Source organism: Akebia trifoliata, chromosome 13 (genome assembly GCF_017979445.1).
Source record: "Akebia trifoliata isolate Shusen 1 chromosome 13, ASM1797944v1, whole genome shotgun sequence".
Taxonomy (NCBI): Eukaryota; Viridiplantae; Streptophyta; class Magnoliopsida; order Ranunculales; family Lardizabalaceae; genus Akebia; species Akebia trifoliata.
The window spans coordinates 9,678,099-9,692,015 of NC_141387.1; the positions used below are offsets into that span (position 1 = coordinate 9,678,099).

Below are 13,917 nucleotides of genomic sequence, written 5' to 3' on the forward strand. Positions count from 1 at the left end.
GGACTATCTTTTGAAGGATACGGATTTGGCTGAGATTAGCATTGATTCCCCAACTTAAAATCAGCCTGCAAGAGAAATTAGATTTTATAGGCTTTTCCAAGATATCGCTTGTCTCACCCATATTTTTCTGGCAAATGGACAATAAAACATAAATGAGGAATGGATTCAGAATTTTGCTATAACACAAATAAGAGCTATTTGAGCTCCTCATGGTAAGATCTAAGAATTATTTTCCATAGCAAAAGCTTCATTTTCGTATGCACTTCCAGCTTCCAGAAATATTTCCAACTTATTTTTGCTGTACCCACCCTTCTGATTGATTGCCATGCCAATTTGGAAGTGAAAACATCTAGTGACGAAGGTTGCGAAACAATCCTATAAACAACATCATCAACTATATCTTTGCTTATAATGTCTAGATCCCAAACCCCATACCCCAAACTTTAGAAACTTTCGAGTCAAGGTAAACATTGGAAATTGAAATCAGTTAATTAGAGGAGCATCACCTAGCTTTTTTTTTTTTTTTTTTTTTTTTGTAGTAAGCAAGGTGTTAGGGCCTCTTAGAGCAATAACCCTGAGGCACACCATGGGTCCAAAAATTGTGAACCAATTCAGAAACTCGAAGAATCATGCTAGCTAATTAAAATTTCTTTCAAAAATTTACCAAATCAATCACCAGAGTTCATATAATCTAGGTGAATCAGGTCGACCACAATCGACAAAAAAAACTAGCAATTTGAGAAACCACTTTGCTTTATGTTCCAAGTGACGACAATCATGGGCTATGGCCCCCTCACCCACTGAGAAACAATTATGTCGTCCAGCCATAATGCACACTTGTAATTAATGAGTTTAGTAGGAATAATCAAAACCCGAGACTTTGAAATCTTAACTTTATGAAGAAATCGCAGAATTAAACACAAGATGCTTGGCTAGGAGCTTAGGCTACATTTTGAACCAAACAAGGAAATCTAATGCAACAGCCCAGTCTCAGTCGAAATTGACAAGGAAAAAAGTTCAGTGAAAGTTGAAAATCTTATGTGCTCATTGTCATTATAATCGTCTTCAAATGCTCCAAAGCCGAACAAACAGACTCACATTAATTACTAGAACTATACAAGCTTATGGGAACTTCACCACCTCCGAACTTTCCTCAAGATCCTCTACTTTGGAAAACAGTTGGGTATATATGCTGTGAAAGGCTAAATGGAAATCCAGAAGCTACGAACCATTGTCTCCCAAGAGGAACATAATCAAGTTGCAGTTCTCTCCAACATGGCTAGTTATAAATATCTGTAACATAAAACAATAGGACTGGGTTAGACAATTGATTCTATTGCAGATAGATAAACGATACAAACCAACAATTAAGCACCAGCAACAAAAATTTCAGGAAACATATCGATGAGCTCAAGTAATTGTGTCGTAATTTTCGCAGAAAATAAGATGCATATATGGCTCAGCCATGTGGAGAAAGGGAGACAAAAGTAGGGCAGGGACGCAAAAACATAGGGTATCTATATTTTAAGATTCCTTTCGAGGAAAACTACTACAAAATCATCCCATAATGTGTAAAGGAAATAAGTTGGTCAATAGTTCCAGATAATCTCTAACTTCCAAAAGCACATGGAAATGAATAACATGCTCCAACAAAGAAGCAAACAGGCAACCCCATATTAAAATCAGATCCAATAACCTAAGTGTAGCAGATCTTGATTTAAACGCTTCAGACAAATAAAAACATGATTATTTCACTCCAAATCAAGCACCAAACATCTTGCCATCTGCTTTTTTTTCATAAATGGAATTGTGGTAAGTAATTAGTGGGTAAAAGGAGTGTAGAAACCAGACAAGACCTACTAAAGATAGAAGGACCCTGGATAGGAGGGACCCAACATTTTGGGCCTTGCGTACTTCGTCTGATCCAAGATGTGTTAGCCCTCAAAATGGCATTTCACTAGTCTGAGAGTCTAGACATTGGATAGGTAGAATGAGAACCTCGGAGATATTGGAATCCAACCCAATGAGGGGAACCTCAGTAACATCTTCTCCAAGACCCTAGATAGGCAGCAGAAAGCTCAACCCAACGTCACATTATGGATAAGTTTGACTTGGGGTTTCCATTTTCTCCTGGACCAAGGAGATGTGTAGCTTAAAAATCTTGTTCGAAAGAATGCCCCCAATTAGGGTACTTATGCCCCATAAAGAGTTTTTCATTTGTAACCCCACCCCAACCCCTCCTTTTTCTCTTTCTTTAGCTATCCATCATGACACATCCATGGCCATTGGGCTCAATTTCATCAATGTACCACAGAAAGGTCTCATCCATTGAGACTTGACGCAAACTATAGCTGTGCCTCTAGATTGAGCCCAAGACATAGAACATCGAATTTACACTAAACTTTAAGTAGTTAAAATTAGAGTTAATTAGAGGAAGTTTAATTCGACATGGAGAAATATTGTAATAAGTCACTAATTTAAAGAAGTTCAAAGAATTATCATCAAAACATTGGTGCATTGATACTACAAGAATGATACTATATAATAACCAAAAATTGTAACTCACTTCCCATAAAGAGCAACCATTTGAAGTATCATACGCAACATGAAAATCATTCCATAGATACTGTCATAAATAATTGAAAGGCTAAGATTCTTATGGAAAAACTTTACAGCTCCTCAATGAAGGCGGGTTAAGAATCTCATAGGAAAACTTTACAACTCATCAATGGGACATGTACTGCAAACAAAGCCCTTGCGCAGATGGGAAACTATTGATAGGCTTCACCAATGAATGGCCTGCCAAGGATGATGCGCATCCCAGACAATAAACGTAGCAACATACGAGGATAGCCTTCCCTTTGCCAGAAGACTTTCCAAAGGGCCTTTTTTTTTGTCAAAATAACTACCTTTTTACAATATGCTTGATAGGGTCTCCCATAAAACACAATGTTAAAAGAGGTTTTTCAGTGAACTAAGGATTTCTGATGATGTCATATTGTGCAAGTATGTCCAATTTGTTGTTGCTCTACATGTGGAGTCTTTTCCATCAAGGTATACATTTCGATTTTGATTTATATTTCTATCACCCTGGAGATAAAAACATTTCGGGGAAATATTTTGGTTTGCTTAAAAACATTGTAGAATTTCATAAATTATGGAAATAATAGGAATTCATATAAAATATGCTTTAAAACTCTATAAATGATTAAAAAACACAAAAGAAACTTAGATCTCATAATATTAAAAATCAACAACTATTTGCGGTAAGAGAAGGAAGATAAATAAGGTCTGGAATGTTAGACCCAAGTTTTAGGATCTGCGACCTGACCCGCGGCCATGGTCTAACCCTCGATCCCAATGTAGAAAGTGAACTTGACGTACTAACTAAATAAAATACTTGTTGGTATTCTATAAAAGAAATTTTATGAACAAAAATGGCTTTTCTATCATTGCACATTCACTATTTCTGCATTACAATACATTAACGGCCTAGATTGCAGATTTTTCATAATTTATCTCTTTTCGAAATTCATTAAATTTTACTATTCTGAAAAGCTTAAGAAAATTAGAACTCAATAAAAAATCCATTAATTCCACCAAAACCATAAGTTAAAGACGATTTTTATCCACAAATAGACTAATCAGAAATTGGTTTTGACACTTCCTACGAAAAAATCAATTTAAGATTGTCCAGTCATCAAAATGACATGAGAACAAAACGTAGAGGAAGCCAACTCAAAACTCTTTACTAAGATATAACGCATCAACTATCTTTACTAAGATAATTTCTTTACAAAGATATAAGCGTTTTTCTGGATTTTACGAGAGTCTAAATACACACCAAGAGAAAAATCAGGCAGACTATAGTCAAACACAAGTGACAAAGAAATTATCATTTACCAAACAAATGTCAGAATTTGAATCCCTCCAAATTTCAGATGTTCATTCACTCGGTGAGCCAAACCCATTGGTTTCATAGGTTTTCAATAAGAAATGAATTTTCCACGATTTTCTAATCATAAACTATCTAGAGAATACCATAAAACATAGGAGACAATAATATCCAAAGTATTGCAATTAAGCCATCATTTAGGATTCTCAATGATATAAAATAGTACCCAACATGCCTTACACCTATAAATCAGACCAAAAGAAAGAAGAATTCATAGTCCAATCAAGTTCTACATCTTCATCATCACTGATTAATCAATCTGAAAAATGATTGGATTAGCTAATCGAGCCTTATAGGTTAATATCTCAAGCACTACATTACTTTGCAAGGAAGACATCTAAAATATAAAAGAAAAGAATTCATAAACTATCACTCATTCATCACATGCATCAAGCACTAGAATATTACCCATTTAATCACATATATATCATGCACCATGAATCATGCAAACTAACACATCTCATGCCAAATCAGGAAACACCAACCACGTATCAAGGTATCAAGTAAGGGACCTTACCCGAGGATCCATGGTCCTAGCCTGCTCATCTACGGGTTCATACCCAAGGTTCATGACCCTTCTTTAACAACACATGCATCATACACTATGTCATATGCAATATTCTCTACATTATCTCCTGCTTTATATATTCAAGTTCATTCCACTAAAAGCAAACATATAATCATGATTTAAAATCTTGTTTCGTTTCGGTTTGCATCGACTGAATGTTTTAGCTCTACAATCTTTCAAAAAGAAAAGAACCAATAATCAAAACAATCGTCGAAATATTGCACCTTTGAATCAAAATTTCAATTTTACTTTTGGATCTAAGAGTTCCCCAACTTCTAATCCTCCATAAGAGGGAAAGATGGACATAGATCGGTGTTGGAGCAAACCTTCAAGTCAGTTCTTCTTCTTCTCTCCTCTCTTCTCGATTTTTTTTTTTTGGGCAATGGCGATGGAAATATATAGAGCGTGATTTCATTTTCAACCCAATGCCATGCCCTTGACCATGGTCATTTATCAAAGACTAAGAGATTTAGGGCAGCCTCCTCCATATTTACGTAATATTTTTGAAACCCCAATATTTTAAAACTAATGACACACACTTTGACCTAAGTATCCTCTGAGAGACTTAATTGAATATTTCAAATGTATCGAAAATGTTTCAGTATAATTTCAATTTTTGAGAAATCTGAAACATTGAAACGAAAAGAGAATTAAACCTTGCATATAACAACTTAGTATTATATCATACTCCCACATAAAAGAAAGCATACCAACATTCTACTAACATTTTCTTTTATACACGAACATGTATTAAGAGAAACTAATGAAAAAGAGATATGAAGGTGAATAAAATGGAGGAAAAAAAAAAAATAGCAACAATGGAGTCTCCCAAGCTTCCAACTTCTCTCTCTCTCTCTCTCTTAGATGGCATTCCTTGCATAACTATATTCACATTGCGTCCTCTAACAAATCCAATACCAACTTATATTTTTGGCTCAATAGAGTGTTGCCATATGGACAACTCATAAGGAATTTTTTTGAATTTCAAAGAGATTGTGAGATGAAGGAAGGATCTAACACATGGCATCCACCATACTTTTTTTAAAAGTATATCAGTCGTCCCTCTCATTACTCTCTTGCTTAGGAACTTTGCAAAAAGTCTTTTTTGCCCTCTTTAAGCACCACTATATTCATTTAATTAAAACTCCAACTCTTCCCAAAAATTTGGCTTAAACCCTAATTTTTCCTTAACTTAAGGCCATTACAAGCAATCTAATAAAGCAAATGGGTTCAATCCACAACCCAAAAGAAAATCTCAAAACTGATTTGGAAAAGTTAGAAGCTTGAGAAACTCTATTGTTGCTGATTTTTTTTCCATTTTATTCACCTGCTTATTTTCTGTTTTTTAGTTTCTCTTGTTCTTTATTTGCTTGCCTAATAATTCTTCTTTGGGATTGAAGGGGAAGCAAGAGAAGGATTGGATTGAAGGGGACGTTCAAGGGTTAATATAGAAATTTTCCTTCTTAAGGTAAGTGCTCTCTAGTACTAAACTTCTTTTTAAAGGACGCATATTTGTGTATAAGAAAAAATGTAAGTAGAATGTTGGTATTCTTTTCTTTTCATGTGGGAATATGATATAGTACTAAGTTGTTTTATGTTTACTTTGAGTAATATGAACTTGAATATATAAAGCTTGAGATAATGTAGAGTATATTGCAGATAGCATAGTGTATAATGCGTGTATTATTAATGAAAGGCTATGAACCTTGAGTATGAGCCTGTAAATGAGTAGGACCATGGGCCTTTGGGTGGGAAGGCCTTAAATACCCTTGAGGAAGGTGCCTTGTGTGAGACGTGGTTGGTGTTGCCCGAGTTGACATGAGATGCATTAGTTTGCATGTTTCATAGTGCATGATGTATGTGATTACCAAAGTATTGTAGTGCTTGAGAAACAAACCTATGGAGCTTGATTAGCTCACTCTATCATTTTTCAAATTAATTAACCGATAACGATAAAGATGGAGAACATGATTGGAATATGGATTCTTCTTCTTAGTAAAATCTTATTCCTTCTTTTAATATGATTTATGGGTGTAAGGGTGTTAGGTATTATTTTATATCACTGAGAACCCTAAATAATAGTTTAGTTACAATACTTTAGATATTATTGTCTCCTATGTTTTATGATATTTTCTAGGTACTCTATAATTAAAAATTATAACAGATTCATTTCTTATTAAAAACCTATGAAACCAGTGGGGTTGGCTTACTAACTGACTGAACACCCAAAATTCTGACACTGGTTAGTAAAATGTGAATTTTTTTGACACTTTTGTTTGAGTGCAGTCTGTCTAATTTTTCTCTTGTACACTCTTGTAAAATATAGAAAAACGCTTAGAAAATGTTGAGGCCTTATATCTTAGCAAAGAGCTCTGAGTTGACTTCCTCCACATTTTGGTCTCATGTCATTCCGATGACCGAGCAATTTTAATTTTAATTTTTCGTAGGAAGTGTCAAAATCGATTTCTGAAACCTGTTTTCAGTCACTTTGAAAAGAAAAATTACTTTTTATGATTTTGGTGGAATTAAGGGATATTTTTATTAAATATTTTTTATCTTCTTAAGTTTTAGAAGATAGTAAAGTTTAATGAATTTCGATAAGAAATAACTTATCAAAAATCTGCAAACTAAGCTGTTAAATGTATTATTTGCAGAAACAGTAAACAAGCAACGTTAGAAAAACCATTTTTGTTTGTAAAACTTGTTTTAAAAAAGACCAGCAAATATTTTATTTAGTTAGTACATCAAGTTTCATTTCTAAATAGGGGTATTACATCGAAATCAGATCAGAATTGATTGAGTTATCAATTGTTTTATAGAAGATGTGTTGGTCTGTCTCATGTGTTTCAATAGGTGTTTCATTTCAACATAATGTCAAGTTAACAAATTTCCCTAGGTCCATAACATCGTTTAATGTCCAACAAGTGTAAGTAGGTTACTCTTAAATCAACCCTAGGTCATGGAACATGGGCCGGACCATGGTTATGGGTCGGGTCTTGGATCCTGAAACTTGGGGCATGACATGGTACATGTGGACACAAGTATTTGAAACATAGATTCTTATACTCAAATTACACATTTAAATGTTCAAAATCATGGCATTTAAATAGATCAAATTAACCACATCTTCCTTAAAACCTGAGACGGTCGTATCCACATGGACCTACATCCTAACGGCATTCAAGTCTATATTTAATTATAACTAAAATAGATTTTAATTATGAAAATTAGATCAGGCATGTAATAAATCCATTGAAGTTCATATACAATAAATATTTAAAATATCTGTAATAAGCTCCTCATTTCATGTTTAATTTAAAGACTAATTTATTACTTATGTAAATTACACACAATTTAAATAAAAATGTTTAAAAAAATGTGAAAATGGAAATATAGCAGTAATGTTTCCATTTGGTCCCTGGGGAAATGAAGATGTTACTGTATGTTTCATGGAAATATGTAGAAATTTAATATGATGCTAGTCGTACATCAAAGATTACAGATTTGTGCGAGATTTCCAGAGACACAATGACCAACTCTGCTAATCTGACTGGTGGGGTTGCATCTGAATCTCAGATGGGTCAAGTTTTCAACTTATTTCCATTGTTATGTTATGCTATCACTGCATCATGGCCTCTTGAGCCTTATCCATAATATCTGATTTAGCGTGATAATATAGATCCATTGAGTCCTTTTTTAATAGTAAATGAAATTAACTTCCAACAATTGTTTCCCAGTTTATATGAATATATGATTGATCTGGCTGGTTTCTTTCATGTCTTATGATGTTTCTACATTTAGCTAGTATCATTTGTTATCATAGCAATGGTTTACACATACAAGAGAATGTGACACAAGACACGAAACGCTAAAGATACAAGATGTCACACCAAGACCATACAAAAGATCTTGGAATATTATTGATAGGTGATAGGAGAAAAAAATCCACTCATAGGATGGAACAAATATTTTAATGTATCCTCTGTTCAAATATTAATCAGAAATCCATGAACCGGACACGTAGCATTATAGCAAACAGGGTTCCAAACCTTTCTTGATCAGGTGAAACCAGCTACAATACTGATCTAATAGTCCCATATAAAGGTGGAACTAATCATGAATAAATATGTTATTTTTAATCGTAGCTAATAGGTAGTACCTATAAAACATGTGGTAACCAACCAACTGCTCCAAAATACCGATCTGTTAGAAAGGGGGAGGACCCTGAATATAAGAGGGTCACGGGGCTTAAGTGGGGTACGATACACCCCGAGAGCGGAGGAAAATATACACTCAACACTCCCCCTCACCCATATGGGTGAAAAGAATCGAACCAGTGACCTATACGAACCTAGCACTCTGATACTATGTTAACCAACCAATTACTCCAAAAGACCAATCTGTTGGAGAGGGGGAGAACTATGAATATAAGAGGATCACGGAGCTTAACTGGGGTATGATACACCCCAGAGTTTAGGAAAATATACACTCAACAACATGCATGCCTCAAACGTTGTGAAAATCATTTTTTTATAGGTAAAACAGAATATATTAATAAGGTGGTCGAGGTGACCAACTACAAGACAAATACAAACTTTATGAAAATCATCATCCAGAAACTATCACCCCCCCCCCCCCCAAAGTCCTGCGGAACTAAGTGAGAATTTGGAGCACTTTTTCTCTAATGTACACAATGATCCAAATTTCCTCTCAATGGAGAAGGACGACAAGCTAGTATACATGACGTTAAGGGTAGAACTAGAACATATCACACAAGATAACAGGAAGAAAGAACTATTTCACACGATCTTTCAACAATCTAAGGATAACCCAATTGCTTCATGGTTACAACAGGTGGAAAATGCAGAGTTGAATAACCCAAGTGGTCCACCATGGCTGCACATTTTCTTAACCACGCAGATGGGAAGCGATGTCAACCAATAGGATCAATAATTGAGGCAAAAACTATGGCGAAATTAAAAGGAGATAAGACTACTGCAAGTAAGGGGTAGGACTAGGTCTTTGGGAGGTGATGATGATGATGGTGATGATAGTATAATGGTGTAAGGATCCACACTGTCTTGTATGAGACATCTTACTGCAACAACTTACAGATACAATAACTTATTGTGGAAAACGTGGGTATAGAATGTATTACTATGTTATTGTCAGCATAACCAGACTTTAATCTTATCTAGACATCAAACATAACTTATATACAAAGATTTAGGTATAAACTATCTAAGATATGTATTACAAGACCGATATCTAAACCTATGTGAAAATGATAGTAACAATGAATTATGATAAAGGTGATGGTAGGGGCCAGCTCAAGATGTACACTAATTCTATGTTACTGTTTTTACTCAACAGCCCAATATATAGCTCCATATTACACAGCTTGTCTTATACACAGATAAGCTTTGAGAGTATGTTAAATCCAATTTTTTGACTCACCATCATCAAAGCCTTATTCCAAATGTTTGGAGTCAGCTAAGCAAATCTGGTTCTCCCATTTAGTTTTGTCTAGAGCCATGTCTTTTATTGTTCCATTGATAAAATAATTTCACAAGGATTAAAGAAAGACTACTCTTCTATTACCATACTGATCTTGTGTGACTTCTGTATAGAGGTAACATAAAGACCGATGATTTGTACATAAAAATAAGAGTGGCATGTGTGGACATTGGACACAGGGTGTCAGACACGCAAACAGTCAGAAATTTAGAAAAGGCAGACACAGCATGATAAATGTGGACATTGGACACAGGGTGTCAGACATACATATATGTACATGTTTCATGTTTGTACAAATGTTGTATAAGAGCATATAGGAAAAAATTCCACAGTATGATAAATGTTTATCTAAGTTCAAGGAGGGGGTGAAATACAAGAGCTTTAAATTTTGGTTTATAATACGTACTTTGCAAGGGGAAAACAGAACATGTCATCCTGTCTTATATTTTCTCTAAACACTAAAAAGGTACAATCAAGGTAGAGTAAAACACATCATATTCCATTTATCATAGAAGAAGAAAATATCGCGTCAGGTTACAAGAAAAGATCACAGAAGAAAACAATAAAAATTAAACCCACCAAAACTGATTTTTTTTTTTTCTTTTGTTCCTTTTTTTATAAGATGATTAATAGATCATGGATGACAGTTTTATGATCTGCAAATCCAAGATTCAAACATATTACCCATGACCAAAAAAGAGTTTTCTCAATATTATTGCTTAATTGAAGATACAAAATCACATCCTACTCACTAGAAGATAGCAAATCTAATCTTAGGAAGTTCCTCCACTATTTGATTCCCTAGATAAGAAAATATTTCATGAGAACTGTTCCACAGGTTGGTGGCAACCCGAAAAATACTCTGAAAAGCTGCTCTAAGTAATGTTATGGTGCTTGGATGGAAGTAAAATTCAACAGATAAAATACTGATAAAAAAAATTGATAGGTAAAAGACTATGATAGAGTAATAATAAAGAATAAAACCAATACAGTCTCCATCCTCTCTTGCAAAGAAGCTCAAAAGTAACAAAACATCACAAATTTCAATGAGAAGTTATGGCTCGATGAAGGTGTCAGCTTGCAAAGTTGGTTAGAGTATGAGTCTGTGAGTATTGATACCACGACCTGTGCTCAAAAACCGCCTTCACATAATAATAATAATTTATCGCTCCAGAAAATAACCATTATCAATAGGGAATAGAAAATCAATCATTTAACCAAAATGAAATAGGAGAGCAAATAAAAGGCATTGGGAGGGAGGGAGGATAGGTAACATGTCAGGTGGTATGTCCAACAATGCCCTCCCTGTACACAATAATGAAGAAGGTGGCAATGAGAAATATCTCTGCAATAACCAACCTCACCATGAACCCCTTGAATGCCTAGTCCCTTATCTTACTTGTTGGACTGATTTTCCTCACCTACCTTACTCTAAACACACTTAAAAAACTACTAAGAGTCCCTCCAATGTAAAAAAGAGAAAAGACTAAGAGATTGAACCCACTTTCTCCTTTAAATGTTGCATCAAAAAGTCAACAATATATGTTTCATAGCGTTCTCCATGATTACAATCTAGGGTATGGAAGTTCATGAAACTTAGTGGAACACCAATTGTTCTGCTGTTTTAGGCATACATTGAACACAAATGAAAACCAATCGTTACAATGGTATTTCTAAGGATTTCTCAGCTTAAAAACCCCAAAAATTCCCATTGGCATCACCATCGGTTCCAAAAACATATTAAGAATGAAGCCCATGGGGAAAAAAGGAAGAAAGTACCATTTTTTATCTTCCCAATGACATAAACATAAAAATAAACAAGAGTTAGCCTCTCTTGCAGAGATCTACAACTCATGGTTTGCTATTTGTAGCTTCCCTAGCATTCCAACCCCCAATATGAGAAACTACATCTGCTATTAACCCCATTGTCCTCAAATCTCCAAAACTAACAACCCAAAAGTGTTTTATAGTAACCATTCCTAGTAGTTTGGTGCACTCATTCCTGAATAAATCAAACCTATGAATTTCAAGGATCCAACAATTTAGATGCCAAACCTGATATCAAAAAAAATATCCATTACCCAAGACAGAAGTTCTAGAAAAAAGAAAAAAAAAATTTTGATAGGTAAAGCAGAATATATTAAAAATAAAATATCGGTCAAAGAAAGAAAAAGAAAAAGATAAGGAAAGGCCACAAACAATTTCTAGAAATAATTCAATCGGGCATGTTTAGGATTAATGGGTAATACAAAGAGATCAAGCATAGAGTTCCTTGAAACAACAGCCTTTAAAGAAACAAAGTATACGAATTTGTCATGGCAAAGTAAACAATCAAATAAAATGATGTAAAATTGTAGATAATTCACCTAGCTTAATCCAATAAATCAATGTAACACTATCAAATTGAAAATATTTGCAGATTAAAAAAAACCAAATCAAAAAGATCAAATAAAATTCTCACCATCCGAACCCGCTCTCTTCGCACGCTTAATCTTCTCAAGCTGTACTTGCCAATCCATAAAAAGCTGCATTCTTTGAAACTCCAAACTCTTCATAAACTCCAATCTCTGCTTTTCCAATTCAACCATCTGTCTCTGCTTCACCCCTTCAACCCTCTCATAAATTTCCCCAAATCTCACTATTGCTTGTGCCAGCTCCCCAACCCCATCAACCTCACCATCTTTACGTCGACTCTCAGTACTTGATCTCGAAGATCCCGAATCCGCTGCTGCCGCCGCAGCAGCAACCGCCGAATAATTCCTCCGAAAGAACGAATCGTCAACTGCAGCAATCGGGGCCGATCGCTTCTCCCTCGCCGATCGAGGGGCAACGGGCACCAACGATGCATGCGGAAGCAAAGGTGGGTTTTTTCGATAGGGCAAAGGAAGGGCAAGTAGTGGCGATTGCGCCACCTTCTTCGATGTTTCATTGGTTCCAATTAGGGCATCGAGACGAGAATAAAAGGGCCAATTACTCGTTAGGGTTCCACCTGAACCCAAAACCCTAGCTTTCTCTACTTTATATTTCTTCTTCAAGGTATCGATCCGATTCTTACATTGAACATCTGTTCGACGAGCTTTTTTAACAGCACCGTGACGGGCGTTAACGGCGTCTGCAACTTCTTGCCAGTGTTTCTGACGGAGGTTACCTCGGTTGAGTTCCAGGTGACGCTCACCCCAAGCTTCGACGAGGGTGTATGTGGCGTCTTCGCTCCAGCAGTCTTCACGGATAGGTAACGGCGTATGTGACGGACGTTGGGGGACTGTTGTTGTTGGGGTTTCCGTTCCGTCCATTGCCGTCTCTGTTAGGTTTCTTCTTTGGTTTGGTGTTCTAAAGAGAGATGAGCGTCGGTGGGAGAGATGTAACGAAACGGCGAGGAATCGGTTGGCGAGAAGCGCGTGAGCCACATGTGCGAGTACGGTCAGGTCGCCGGGGGAAGGCGTGTGGGCCGTCGTTTGCGCCGGTTGATTGTGTTACGATCGGCTCAGATCGAATCGGCTCGGCTCGGTTGTCTTCCATTAGTTTTACAAAATATAAAATATTAAAGATTTCGTTTCGTCACGTACAATGGGAAGAAAATATTATGAAAAAACATTTTTTAAGCTTTATTGTTTTAGAGGTTTAAGTAACGAAGAAACAAATTTGTAATGAATTATTTGTTACAATTACTTATTTGTAAATTATTTTAAAAAAAAATTATATTATAAAAAAATAATGAATTTTTCAAAAGTTATAATATAATAATAATAATAATAATAATAGGAAACTGTTGAAGTGACATTAAAAATGACATCGATCGACATGTGTTTTTATTCTTGTTTGCCACGTCGGAACCAAATTACCTCAGTGAAAAATTCAAATTATAAAAAAAAAATGG

General features: G+C 35.3%; 1 protein-coding gene across 1 annotated transcript; it reads right to left on the bottom strand.

Moving 5' to 3' along the window:
- Window positions 1-879: 879 nt before the first annotated feature.
- Window positions 880-13,638, bottom strand: LOC147387773 (trihelix transcription factor ENAP2-like). Its single transcript, XM_086420619.1, has 2 exons — window positions 12,502-13,638; window positions 880-1,293 (listed from the first exon to the last, which is right to left on the bottom strand). The coding sequence occupies exons 1-2, from the start codon at window positions 13,331-13,333 to the stop codon at window positions 1,280-1,282; spliced, it is 846 nt and encodes a 281-aa protein (XP_086276745.1). The 5' UTR covers window positions 13,334-13,638; the 3' UTR covers window positions 880-1,279.
- Window positions 13,639-13,917: the final 279 nt, after the last annotated feature.